The sequence below is a fragment of the Hippocampus comes genome, unplaced genomic scaffold (genome assembly GCF_001891065.2).
Source record: "Hippocampus comes isolate QL1 unplaced genomic scaffold, H_comes_QL1_v1.1 scaffold90, whole genome shotgun sequence".
NCBI lineage: Eukaryota > Metazoa > Chordata > Actinopteri > Syngnathiformes > Syngnathidae > Hippocampus > Hippocampus comes.
Window position 1 is genome coordinate 592,872 of NW_017804912.1, and position 14,631 is coordinate 607,502.

A 14,631-nucleotide genomic window follows, 5' to 3' on the forward strand; every position below is an offset into this window, starting at 1 on the left:
GTGTGTGTGTGTGTGTGTGTGTGTGTGTGTGTGTGTGTGTGTGTGTGTCATCCTGCGATGAAAATATTCCACTTGGTCTGAAGACATTACTCCAGACCCACACAGTCTGCCTGATAGTCGGTCCTCACGTTCAGATTTAAACCAGTTTACAAATTCCATTATGCTAAGCCTGAACACTGGTTGAGAAATGATGAACGATTATGTGAAACACATAATCTCCCCGCTGCACCATCATTGCAATATGACAGCCAAATTTCATTCATCCTATCCAATTTCTTCCTTATTGAGGAGAGAAAATTACTGGTCCCTGTAATCAGATATGCGGCAAGGCTATGTGAAGTTAAGCTCACTCCCATTAGGCTTGCTGCATTGCTCTCGCTGGAGTCAAATACTTGAGCACGCACGCGCGCGTGTGGATACACGCGTCCCGCCTGTCTGAAACGCTGCACTTCTCACATCCTGTTTCAGCCGATTCGAGGACTCATATTTGGCCTCGATGTTCGGTGGTCTCGACGTGCTCCATTCGCGATGTTCGAAACAGACGAGAATTGACAAATCTTCGGCGTTACTTTTCTCAGTGGAATAATCTGACTCAGTTCGTGACCGTGTGGCAATTAATAATGATGAAATCAACCCTAACAATCACTTAGGATTCACTGGCGAGTGGCCGTGCCACTAAAATGCCTTCTACAGTAATTTCCGGCGTGAAGTACAACAATCTCGAACGTCACAATTTGAATTCCCGTGTGTCAGAGTGACGTCACGGATGCACCATGTCACCTTTAGGCCACAGGACAATTAATAATGGAGGAAAGGAGGGGGGGCATTTTTTGAGTCGGAAATAGCCACGAGGTACATTGCACACTGCTGTTGACAAAGTGTTATCTAGCTTCAAAATCCCAACCAGTGCATCCCAAAAAAAAAAAGAGAAAGACCCACAAGGCTGTGTGACTGTATGAGGCCTCCAAAATTAAATGATTTTATTTTTATGAACCGAATGATATTTGTTAACAGTCTACATGATAAATGTTACTTTGTTCCTCTCTGAAGGTAGGTGTGGCAATACCGCTTCAAAACAATCTTGCTGCTTCCTTTGCTCGTTCAAAATGTTGTCTTTTGAAGACAACATGCGTTTGTGAATTTGCTCAAATTCGGTAAAAAGGACTATTTGGGATTTTTGGCTGTGATGGGCTGGCACCTCGTCGGATGTGTGCTGCGTGGATCCAAATGTGATGAAATGACCCCATTCGAATGGAATAATGAGCAAACATCATCTGGCATCCATATTCACGTTGTCCCTCTTTGTGGAGTCAAATCACCAGCGCAGCGCGCGAATCAACATCATGTCATTTGCTGCTAATTCAACCCACAGATCAGAAGTGCATTGAGCCGACGGCTCTGTTTGTTCTCCTCCGCACATGCTCAATTCAACTCTCCAATTGGGAATGCATTCGAGATGTAATTGAAAATTAGTGTTACTTTTTTTTTTTCCATAAATGGGGTAATTGATCAAGGCCTTATTGTTCCCGCATGACACCTACAGGGCTTGTTTGTAACAAGGTGGCGGCAGCACCGAGAGGCTTTCCGCCTGGCCGGGCCCCGAAGCGCTCCGGCTGCTTTGTCACTAATTGTGGCCGTCTTTCCGATGAATTGCGATTGGGCTAAAAGAGCTTTCGGGCTCAATGCAGCCAAGCTGCCAGCGATGCTCTCACCATTATCAAAGAAACTCTTGATCTTTTCAAAAGCAGGAAATGGATTTCCCCCCCCCCCTCCCAAGCCCCTGTTCAATCAAACCGTTTTTTTTTTGGGGGGGTGGGGGGATAATTTGCAACACGTCCATTAGTTCTTCATTAAAGCAAGATTAAATTGCACCTCAAATCACATCAGCCTTTGCTGGAGTAAAGGGTGACAGTTTGAGGGCCCAAACTAATTACTAGTGCCCATGAATGAGAGAGGGAAAACAGGGCTGTTTTAACATGAGATAGTGTGGCCTGTCATTATATTCTGACTAATTCCACTCTGCCTGCTCTCTTAATGAGAGCAGAACGTCCTCACATCTCTCTCACCTGCTTTCTCTCGATCTGCACCAGCTCCAAACGTATAATTTCGATCGCACTCGCAGTATGTATTCATTAGGCTTTTTTTTTTTTTTTAAACGAGACTTGCTACAAGTGCCAAATCTGTGATGCTCAAAATTAGCATTTTGAGAGTAAGACGTGACAGATGGAGATGAAGGCGCAAAGACAAAAGTTGCTTTGAGGGGGGACAACAAAGAAGTTTTAGATGCTGGTCATCTCCATCGCGGATAGCAGGTTCGCGGTGCCGCTATCTTGTCAATTTTGGGGCGGTTTTTTTGCAGTTATTCTTGACCACTCGAGGGCGACACACAATTTCCTCTAAAACTGCGTAATTCCGAAAAAAAGAGGAAATAAGAACGAAAACCTGCTTTTCTGGGTAATCCTGCTTTGAAACAATACAGAGAGTACATTAATTTTAGAATGTACATCTTTTTGGGAATAATTATCGATGTATAGTGTGCGATGATAAGTTTGTTAGTTTGGAGAAAAAAAAAAGTGATTGTTTACAGTACTGCAAATGCATCAAATTTACCTTGCACTATGCTGTCCAATATTTTTGTGTTTTCCACTGCTCTTGTCCTCTCTCATTATGCGTTTGAAATTGTTTGGGTTAGTTGTATGTTAAAAAGCTTTAAAAAAAAAAAACAAAAAAAAGAAGTGCCATAAATGCTATCAAAACATGCCGAAGGAGTAGTTCATTTTACAGATTTTGGAAGAGTCTAAAAAAAAGCTGAATGTTGAAAATATTGTGGCCAAGTATTTTGGTTGAAGTGGGCATGAGTAGAGATGTGCACAAAAAAATTTTTGGTGGCCAACTGATCACGGTTTTCGGGCAATAAGCTTTTAGCATTGTTTTGGACCGTCACCAGATTTTGCTTATTGGAGGGGTGGTCTAAAACGTAATCTCTGCCACGGTGGGGGTATGACTATATTACTGTCTCATTATATCTATCTTGCTCTTATGATTGCTAAGCTCCTAGCTAGAAGAGCACAAGCAGCCTTTGTTTTGAAAATGCACCCAGGTGCAAATATATGAACTTCAGGGAGCCGTCCGTCCACTGATCTCGCTGTCTTCTCGGACGGACACCTCTGCGGTGTGGCGTTTTGGTTTGGAGGCTGGTAAGATTAGTTTTGCAGCTGAGAGGAGCCAAGTCCCACAAACAGGATTTAGCATGTTGTCTCACAGTGGCAGGCCCGGCCCGGGATCACATGGTGCTGATGAGCGCCGGGGCATAACATGCTTACGGCAGATCCACTGCGATTTACAGAGAGAGGAGAAGTGCCGAGTACACCATCTTAACGTGTGTGCATTTGTTAACAGTGCGCAAAGTTGAGATGTCGGAATCTTTCAATGAGTCAACAATGTCGTAAGGCTTTAACTCGGCGCTTGTGGTAAATCTCCTAAGACACATTTACAAGCTTTTCAGAGCCGTCAGCTGATTAGCTTCCTCAAGGCGATTTTTGCCTTCCCTAAAATGTTTTTTTTTTCTCTTCAACATACAGCGCAATTTTCCTTGGGAGGTACAAACTTCCTATCCTTGCAAAAAATATACATGCACTAGCACTAATTTTTTTTTTTTTTTTTTTTAAGCAGAGGAATCGTCCGACCAGTTTCTGCTGAAGTGAGATTTGGCTGCAGAGAGCGCCCACACTGGTTCCAGAAACTCAAGCCTCATACCATTCCAGGCTGGGCTTATCCTAAGCTTGTTAGTATGTGTGATGCCGGGACTGATAGGGACCTTCACATTACCATACCGCTGCTGAATTAACTCTCATCTTCCACTGCAAAGGGAGGAAAAACTGGCCCACAAGTTTTGCAGTGTGCAGGATATTATGATGACATGCTATAATAAATGTTTATAATCTACTTAGTGGAGGACCAGGGTTCAAATATGTTTCTATATTCGGCTTAGTAATGCTCCTAAAGATTTTCTGTTCCACCTTCAGGACGGGCAAAAGTAATATGCACACAGCAGTTGGAAAATACAAGAGCTTGCATCAATTTGCCCATTAATGCAAACTCTGAGACAAAGTTCATTTTTTCAAATCATACAATCATTTTAGTTGTGTTTTTAAATTCCATTCAGGCCACAATGCCAATACATGTATTTCCTACCACTGTGGTGTAGATCGATAGTCATTCCTTTTTTTTTTTTTTTTTGCAGTAGCTTTAACAAAGAACATCCACTTTGATCCAGTACGGTAAGAAATATCCAAAAACAAGCAAATATCTACCATAAAATCCCTTGCACAAAACTCACCCTTTTTTCACCTTTTATCAATATTTATTAGTGCTGGGACTGCACGGAGGCACCTCATCGACAATAGTTCATGACACGTGTCACGCCGCCAATGCTGTAAGAAGGCCAACTTCAAAATCAACCTTAGCCAACCAAAAAAAAAAAAAATGCGGACATCGAGGCCAAGCGAAACGAAAGGGCGCCCAAAATCCAACTTCATGACGCTGGCACTGTATTCTACCGACGGCGCCTATTAGCAGCGGCGGCGGCGGCGGCGACGATCGCGTCGGGTTACTTTTCAACGGTAGTTTATTTGACGAAAATGACTGCACACTTTGATGCGAACAACCTGGCACAGTTGCTGTTCTGACTGAGGACTTTTGATCAAACCAGACTTACTCAAATGTGCCGTTTGAGCCGGCCAAATCGCGTTTGGTGGTTGTGACGTCACGTCGCCAACAAGCGGTGCGTTTGAGAACTCGGAAATTGCGGTACTTAGCTTCTCATGCTCATAACAACCCCTCAACAGCAACACTCGACAATAAAAAAGCAATTATATTTTACCTGTCAATTCAAATAAAATGTTAGTTTAACACTGTTTAATCCAAAGATTTTTTTCCCCTTGTCTCCACACACTCTCCTGGCGCTCTCTTCAAAAGAGGAGAGGTGCAAGTGGACGAGCTTGATCAAAACGGTGGAAAACGGCACATTTTAACCATCATGTTTTATCGCGAGACCGTGTTACGGGAGCATGAAAAAAAAAAACATGCGCCCAGATGTTAATCATAGATGCCAGCAAATCAGTGTACCCTGTTATATATGACTACAGAGGAAAAAGTACGTTTTATGGTTGATTTTGTGGATCATACACAGTATTAAACACGCGTTTTTACCATACGCGCCATCATGCCTTGTGTATAGTTTTATAGCAAAAACACAAACAAATGAAAGAATTTGGCCTGATTATAGTAGCTTGTTTTATTGTGATGAATTGTAATTTGGTGTCAGGGAGTACAGCAAGGGGTGAATGGGATTTGTCAAACTGTCTTTTTTTTTTTTTGCCATTCCCCAACATTTATTGCTTGAGCTCAGACTCCCCTCTCTCTTTCTGTGTTGACACATATACATATCACACAGCGGGATTAGCATGACACTCACTGTAACAAACCTCTCTTTTGAGGATTGGGGGGGATGTGGGGGGGGGGGGCAGCCTATTCTATAGTGGAGGTGCCCAGCCAGAAAATAGCATACTTAGACAACAATGGCGTGGTAAGTACCTTAGCAAGGATCAGCGCTGGCAGAGTGAAACACATTACAAAACAATGGCTGACTGCCTGCCTGCCTGCCCGCTTGGCTGCCTGTCAACGACGGGAGCTGCCATGAGCCGCCATGCTGATGTTTGGCGAGGGTGAGACACACATCATCTCACTTTCAACGTAAACACTGGCGGCGAAAGACTGGTCACAGTGCGTCTAATCCCGCCTGGAGACAACCTCCTTTGAAAAGTGTGACGCGTGATGTTGTACCATCACAGGACGTGCGCCTCGATGCAAAACGGGGAAGGAGAAGTGATAAGAATGGACTACATTGAGAAGTGTCGTTCTGTTTGACTCAAGCCTGTAATGTGCTTTTCAGTTGCGCTTGACTGAGGTTCATGTGACAGTTTTGACGTTGGGACGTTTCTCAAATCAGAATTGAATTTGTCAAAAGCACACGGGTCCATTTTCACATCTTTGTGTCACTTGTGCGCATCAAAAACGCAGTTGCTCATTTCTTTGAACCAAAGTTCAACGAAGAAAACAACAAAAACTGAAAAAAACGGTCACAAAATAAAAACAAAAATTAAAAAAAAGAAAAAAAACTCGGTGTGTTCCTATTCACACACAATCACGACATTTCATTTGAGGCAGCTGGCTAAAGTCAAGCCTCTCCTTTCGTTATTCATGACTTCGTCACATCTCAGCCGGATCACTGTAACGCACTTGACTTTGGAGTCAGCCAATCCTCCATCAAGCGTCTCCAGTTGGTCCAGAATGCTGCCGCTTGTCTCTTGACTGGTACTCGTCAGAGGGAGCAAATTACTCCTCCTCGGGCCTCCCTTCACTGGCTCTCGAAATGTTTTAAGATCCTCCTATCTGTTTTCAAATCGGAAAATGGCCTCGCCCCACCTGACCTTTCGGGGGTCCTCCGCCCCTGCCCGCTGCCTCAGGTCTGCAGACCAGACACTATTAGAGGTACCAAGAACTAAGCGGAGGCTCAGAGGGGATCGAGCGTTTTCCCATTGCCACTCCCTCTCTTTGGAATGACCCCCTGCCGAATGCTGGGCAAGCCCCCCCTCGTTGCCCGTCTTGAAAACTCGTCTACTAACTCATTTTTATTGTTTGGCATTGGACTCCGCATGAGACTTGACTTTTAGTTGGACTGTTTTTGCGCTATCTCCTGTCTTTGTTATGAATTTATTGTTTCCTTGTTGTCTGAATTCTTTTCTCTCCATGTACAGCACTTTGGATAGCGCGGTGGTTGTTTACAAGTGCTCGAGAAATACAGTTATGTGTTTAAAATGGCACATTTTACATTCCACTATTTTGATCCAATCCAAATAATCAAGTCAAAATGTATTCCAGACGTCTGATTTGGCCATTAACGAGTCCGTATATTTAACACCAGTTAACCGAGGACAAGGGGCCCGTAAATGGAAGGAGGGGCGTTACTAATGCTATCAGAGCAAATGTGTTAGCATCTCCTGGAAATCTGGCACAAATCCTCACGTTGCCCCTGTTCCCTTTTAATGCAAACCAAATGAGCTTGCGCCATAATAAGAAGCTTCCCAGAATTAGTTTTCATTTGCAGAAAATTGCAAGGCAAAAAAAAAAAAACCCCTACTTTTATCTATGAATTTCACTCCTGTATAAGCAAAGGAAATAAGGCATTCCCTCCTCCGACATTATTCGGATGACGTTCCATCAGTAGCGGCGGCAAGAAATAACATTGTGCAAATTCTATGCATGTTAATGATAAATAGAAATCCACCTGCTCACAGATAAAATGAGTTTAATTTCACCCCGTCCGCCACCCGCTCCCCCCACCCACCTCGCCACCAAACCCACGCTAGTGCGCCTGCTTGGCCTTTTAGAAATTACTTATGCACAGCTATTATTAAAATAGGGGAGCGAGCAAATGAGAAAGAAGCGCTATCTCTGGAGGGAGAGTGGCTGGGCTTTAAGACTGCTGCTGCCTCTGCAGCAAAGGCGCTCGGCTTCACACAGTCAGCGTTTCTTGCTCATACAAACGTGCCTGCCTGTGTGCGCACACACACACACACACACACACACACACACACACACACACACACACACACACACACACACACAGAGTGCAGCCAAGCCGCACTCCCGCTCAGCTTTTGTGGCAGCTGCGACCCTGTGTTTACTAAATTAACCCAAATCCTTTTTGGAGAGTTTAATAGAGTAATGGAATTTGCAAGCTTTTGGAGAACATCCCGAGGAGTGTCTATTTACTTGCTAATACTAGCGTAGCAAAGGGACAATGCCTGTGTGTGTGTATATACGCGCCACAGTGCAGTCTGTCGACTTGGATTTTTGAGCGAGATAGAGAGCGTACACTTGTTTTTTCTCGAATGTTGTTGTGGGAAGAGAAACATGTTTTGAGTTTGCCATGCGTGTCTTCCTTCCTGCTTGCGGAGGACTTGAAAACGAAATGCTGAAAGCCATGGGGCGGGAGGGACAATCACTCATACGCGGTGACTCGAATTTGCATCTGCTTAGATAAGAAAGACGGAGAACAAAAGGTCAGGTGTCAAAAGATTGGGTCGAGAGGACAGAGCAGGAGGAGATTTACGGTGTGGTCAACTCAAAATCAACAAATTCTTTTCAGGCCACGAATGGAATATGATGACAACATCCAAACTGTAACCCCGATCCGCGACTTTTCCGGCAGTAAGCGGTATAAATGTGTTCAAAAGTCATGGAGCAAAAGCTAAGATGTCGTTTGTAAATGCGGGTGAGGCCTTGGGATGATGTTTGGGCCAGCGGGGAAGGCCTGGCCGCCGGCTGGCCCCGACCGCCACCGCCGCCTCCCAAAGAGTCATTTGCGTCACGGGACAATGCGTCCGCAGCCTTGAAGAATAGCCGAGCAGTCAATCAGAACTTCTCCGGTCACCCTTCGGGTGACTGTTGGGTTTGCTCTGAAATTGTCCGCCCGCCCAAAGACGAGAGGGGCTTTTCGTCAATCTGGCAGTTTGAAGACAAGCTGCCAAGCGGCGGCGACGGGGCGAGCCGCTGAATGGCAGCGGAGGACCTTTAAATTCCTCATTACGGCCTAACACACAGACAGGACGTGTGATCCTTTTCCATTACTCACTTCCCTGTATTGTCACGCTCACAGAATTCAATGTAGTCCCATTCATTGAGGAAAATGAAAAATGTCATCCCCCCACCCCCCACCGTCTCTCACTGGAACGCTGCGCTAACACTAATTTAAAATGTCTCATCTCCTCGCGCATGTTCAACAGTCTGATTGCCTGGACTCTGAAGAGAGAAGCCGACGAGGAGGAATCCCTCTTTATGAAAAGGCGTCCAGGCGGGAGCCGCGCAGGAGGAAGAGGAGGAGGACTCACCGAGGCGAGAATCTGCAGCTTCATCAGAGTCGGTCAAGCAGGGCAGCCGCCACTGCTGACCGCACAAACCAACGGCGAGAGAGACCGTCACCTTCAATGACAAAAGGCTCTCTTCTTATTCTTCTTTCCTTCCTTCTTCTCTTCCCCGACCACATTGACACTTTCGGCTCATTGCAACAGTGCAAGGTCACCATTTGAAGCTGGATGGAAAATCAAGTCTGTGAAGTGGGCGCTTAGAGGACAGAGATGTCGTTGCTCTACAGAGCACAACTTGTTGAATTAGCTCGTTGGGTTGGCGGTGGAAGAGGAAAGGCGAACGTCCTCCATGGACAGAGGCTAAACACAAAACGGGCACTCCAATGACAGTGGCGGAAGCACTGGAAAAAAAAAAGCGATAGGATTTTGCTTTTCTTTCCTAAAACGGCAATGAATGAGGTGGGAGGGGAAAAAAATGTTTCTCGGCCCTTTTTGAATTTCAATTTCCTTACGTCGTCCTCTGACCCTGACGAGCAGACAAGGAACGGCGGTGACAGAATGCAAAGCACGCTGAAGTTCAAATAGGTTTCAAAACTTTATTTTACTGCCTTTGCCTCAAGGGGCACGTTGGGCGTTTCGGCCGGTCACACGAACGCGGTTAGCAGAAACAATGCGTCGCGACGACGACAATCCCAAGATGTGTGCCAACTGGTGGGGTTTCTTACCTCGTCATGAATCAAAGCACAAGACCCTCTGACTGTTACGGTTGATTTTCTAAGTCACATTGTAGTGCGGACCAAATTGAACTGAGGTTTGCAGAAGAAAAAAAAAGTATTACAAATATTTTGTCCAAACTGCAGTATGATGTGCAGAACACAAACTTCCTCTCGGGAAAATCCATGACACATGGTGATTGTGGCGATTAGTTAGCAATAGCGGTGTTGTTTCATCCACCGAGGTGTTGCATTTTCCTGACTTAAAATACACTCACGCAAAGTTTGTATTAACATATGCTCTTGTTCTTTATATCAATCGCCATACAAAAGTTTTAAAATTGGTTTTGCTATTTTCTATATTTCTTCAACGTTCTTCTTGTCTAGCAGTCTCCTAATTGTAGCTTTGGAGAGCTATTTTACATGTTGTTGCATCTTGGTAAACATTAACAAAAAGCCACAGCCGTACCTTATTGACTCAAACGGAATCGTTACATTTGAAATATTATCAATCAATTACATCATATGTATCATACCCTGCATATCAAGAAAAAAAGAGGGGGGGAGCTCAGCATCATTTCCATTAAAAATAAGTAAATTTTATATATTTACACCTGCAGCTGTTTCATATATATATGTGTGTATATATATATATATATATATATATATATATATATATATATATATAAAAAACACATTTAACATTTTATGAAATTGAAGCAAAGCATGCCTGATGTCTGTGTGGAAGGAAACCTGAACCCAAGCCCCCCCACAACAAATTACTGGAGTTTCTGGCATTATGTTGCACTGCCCTCCAGTGGACAAGAGAAGAGATGCACACCCGTGTGTCCTTGATGCCTCCTCACTCTTGGACCGAGGCAGAGTTGTCCGTTAACAACCCGACAGTAACTCCGATTATCTACTGTATAGTTGGCACTTTAAAAAGATTAAAAAAAAGGACAGACGTACAGTACAGTATGTGACAGCGGCAACAATCACAAGAGTGAGCGTTCGGTATTAGACTTGGCGTTTAATCTGCCCGGCGAGATATCGCGCAGCGCATAGAACCGCTGTGCTGCATTTCTGATGATGGGCCCAGTAATGATCCAGGGTTTGGCAGCTAAGCCTGAAGTAAGCTACTTTTGCCAAGGGTGAGACACGGCTGGCCACACACACACACACACTCACACACGCACGCCGGTTGCGTGTTTGATTATTGAATCAAATATGTGACACCAAGTGGCTTAAAGCGGCCAGTAAGCCAAGCAAGCCAATTTGGGGTGACTCAAACGAGATCATGTATAAAAAATAAATAAATAAAAAAGTTTGAGAAATCATTTTAATATACCGCAGCAAGGATACGCAGAGGAATGGACAGGGAAAGAAACCTATTAACATTCCGTCAAACGTCAGCACTGCTGTGCTATCTCGTGTGAACAGTTCACAAATATAACATACATTGCTGCTGTGTACGAAGCACGAGAATGTTTACGAAGTGGTCCGAGAAGTGCTAAATAGTCTCAGAATACGACCAATCGATAGCTGAAACAACAGAAAGTAAAGATTGAAGGGAAGCGGACAGTTCCCTTGCATTTTATCGGTGGAAATACACAAGTCGTTAAGTGCATGGCTGTAAATATGGATTTAAAAAAGTTCCGAGGTGATGTCATCTGCTTGAGGTCAACTAATCCCGAGAGGGACGCCGCACTTACACGCGGAGTGCATTTGGTCGCCACTTGGGACTTCAAACGGTCGCACTTCCATGCCTGTTCGCCGTCGAAAATTCAAGTAACGTTTTCGAGCTCTTGCGAGTCGCTCGAAACGTCTTCAAAGAAGTTGTGCCGTGACTCAGGTTTTCACCACTCTTGCACCATCGTGGCCGTAGAAAGACCGCAAATGAACATGTGCGCACCGAAATGGAACACGGACGCAAAACTCACACGATTCAAGTAAGACTTTATTGAAAACTGTCCGTTATTTCACTACATTGGTTTTCTTTGGGGGGGGGGGGGTAATCAAGATGCCCAAAAAGCAAACAGCAAAACGAATGAGAGAACGAACATCTCGAGACGTCGTTTGACGCGAATGCGCAATGCACTACGTTAAGGCCAAAAAAAAATTCGATCATCTCATTTTATTTACCATAAAAAACAAAATTGACTCTCAAAGCGTTTGAACATTCTGCTGGATCCTACTTTTGGAGAACCACCCGGATTGTTTTTCACTAACTTAAGGCCAAAAAAAAAAAAATTCGATCATCTCATTTTATTTACCATAAAAAACAAAATTGACTCTCAAAGCGTTTGAACATTCTGCTGGATCCTACTTTTGGAGAACCACCCGGATTGTTTTTCTTTTAGAGATTCACCAATTGTAAGGTTTAAGGGCGTGTCCTTGGCACCGCGGGTCAGTCGCGCAACGCGTGTAGGCGGCTTTCACACGTTCAGGTTTGGTGTCTTTGACGGGCTTCGCCCCGCTTCTTGAACGGCAACCAATTCCGAGCCATACTTTCTTTCCGTCTCCGTTTCCCACGACTTGACTTTCAAATGGAATTGGTTGACTTTTTGGGTTCGATGCCTTTCTCTTTCTGAAACTTGGCAATCTGCTGAAAGATGTCCAAGAGGTTTGCCGGAAGGTCTTCTTTGGACCTTCCTTCAGGTAGCGAGATCTCCTCATCCTGCTCAACTTGGACTCTGGCTGCGTCCGACTGGCTCCAACCGGGTTGCTGTTTTGCAGCTTTTCCTTGCCCGAGGTCGCTCTCCGACGGCGTTTGATCTTCGCCACCTCGAAGGGAAAAATTACGCCCGGAAAAATCTTTCCCTGGCCCTAATTTTCTGGAATACGCCGAATCGGATGACGAGCAGGAAACTCTGCGCTTCCTCTCATCTAAGCTACTTCTTTGGGGCTCAGCGGTCCTCCGTTGATCGCCCATCCCTCTTTCGCTGCTCCTCGGCCTCCCATCTTCTCTGCCTGAACTTGTGCTCCTACTTTTCCTGCTCCTTTCCGGGCTCTCCTTGGTTTCCCTCCCAGGGTGCGACGGCCACTCGCAGACGTCGTCGTCGTCGTCTGAGGATGGCGACAAAGAATACAGACAGATCCTCGGGCCGTTGGCATCTTTGGGCTTGGCGCTGGGCTCTCCCTCCTCCTCATCGGCGGCGGCCCCGAACGCCTCCCACGTCTTTTGGTCGAGAAAGGTGGCGGAGGTGTCGGGAGGTGCCGGGTACCACTCGGCCTCCTCGTCTTCCTCGTCCTCCTTCCTCTTTCTGCCACGCTTTCCCTCGTCACTCCTGCGCCTGCCGCTGCGGCGCTTGCCTCCTCGCGCCGACTTCCTCTTTTTCTTTTTCTTTTTTTTGGCTCTCCTGCGTGAGGAGGACGACGAGGTGGAGGATTTCCTGGAGGATGAGGATGATGAGGAAGAGGTCGACCTCTTGCGCTTTCTTTTCATCCTGACCAAAAGAAAGACGCCGGGGACCTCTGATTGGGTTCAATACTCACGTGATGCTTAGTTCTCTTCAGTGGCCGTATGCCTAACGAAGTCTTCTTCTTTTTTTTTTAAAGGTACGGAAATAACTCACCTCTTCTCCTCTTTTAAGAGCTTACGCAATTTCTCAGCGCTGCTCTGACTGCTTTTGGCTTTCTCTTCCCCTTCCTTCGCCAGCGCTTCTTCCCGCAGGCGAATGGAATTCTTTACGCACGCCGGGCGAGACAATTCAAGGCACGGTCAACGGTGAGAAATTTAAAATCAGCGCCAGCGCATCACACGGGACAGCGAAGCCGTAGATGGAAGGCGGTTGTTTCGCGGAGGACGAGTAAAGTACGGCACGACGCAAACAAAAGGTGAATTGTTTTTACAGGGCGGAGTTACAGTGATGTGTTGACCATTGAAAAAGTGGCGGCATCCAAGAAATGGGGGAGAGGCAGATTGTCAGACCGAGTTTTGAGCAGTTGTGAGCAGAGACAGAAAGGTGACAAGGTTACCGTTGGTGGATCACGGGCCAGGGTTGGAACGGTACGCAGCGGAGGAGTCGTCATTTTCCACAGTCAATTCCCCCCCGCGTGACAAAGGCCGTGTCAGTCAGAAGGGCAAGTGCCAGGGCCGCAAACAGATGCGCACACACACACACGCAAACAAAACAAAAAAAAATCTCATCAGTATTACAAACCACACGGACGAAATGAACCTCCTAAGAGGAAAAACATCTGCTGGGGGAAAAAAACAAACAAACAAACAAACAAACAAGCGACCACGTGAATGCTCCCGGATGACAAAATGCTCCTGTGTCAGTTCTGCCAAAATGGTCGGCGTGAGCAGAGGCCACTTGGCAGAAATAAATCCACCAGAAGAGTCACATGATAATATTCTTACAGCAAGAATAAAATGTTTTTGGTTTTTTGTTTTTGAACCGCTCACATTTGTTTGACCTGAACATTTTTGCTTTGACATTGAGGCACTTTGTTGTTAAAAAAAAACAAAGACAAAAAAAAAAAACACAACCTGGCAAGAGCGCTAACAACGAACGTGTATTGCGATTGCTTCCTTGCCATCTTGATCAGATTTTCATTTTTTTTGTCATTCAAACCGTGGCTCGGGAAGTCAGCCCCCTTCAGCATGCGCGATACAGGCCGAGACGACTTAGCGATCGAGCGAGCGTGGCTGCACACACGCCGGAAAGTGCTCGCGTGTTGTGGCCCACCCACCTGTATGGTCTCGGTGATTTTTCTCAAGGCCTCCTGAGCTTCGGGGTTTGCGTCATCCAGAGAAAGCGCTCGTCTGTACACTCCTTCCGCTGTCACGAGCTTCTCTTGTTCCTCGAGTCTACGCGGGAGAAACGAGTCGCGTCAAGGGAGGTTTGAGTGGCGCCAATTTGAGAAAAGAGTCCCTTCGTGCTCATTCGCCCATACGAAAATCGTTTTAAAGCGATCCTCAGCCATCTCTGGAAAAACGCGCCTATTTGCCGTTTTTTTGTGCTACGACCAAACGATCTTGG

General features: G+C 45.6%; 2 protein-coding genes across 2 annotated transcripts in view; both read right to left on the minus strand.

Annotated features, from left to right (window-relative positions):
* Nucleotides 1-14,335, minus strand: part of LOC109524889 (fragile X mental retardation syndrome-related protein 1-like) — a 24,129-nt gene extending 9,794 nt beyond the window's left edge. Inside the window, exon 1 of the mRNA XM_019885021.1 lies at nt 13,622-14,335. The gene's annotated coding sequence lies outside the window, so the exon portion shown is untranslated. The remainder of the gene's footprint in view (nt 1-13,621) is intronic.
* LOC109524545 (tetratricopeptide repeat protein 14-like) overlaps nt 12,091-14,631 on the minus strand; it is an 11,799-nt gene continuing 9,258 nt past the window's right edge. Inside the window, exon 10 of the mRNA XM_019884502.1 lies at nt 12,091-13,089. Within this exon, the coding sequence (XP_019740061.1) occupies nt 12,186-13,089 (904 nt within the window). The 3' untranslated portion in view covers nt 12,091-12,185. The remainder of the gene's footprint in view (nt 13,090-14,631) is intronic.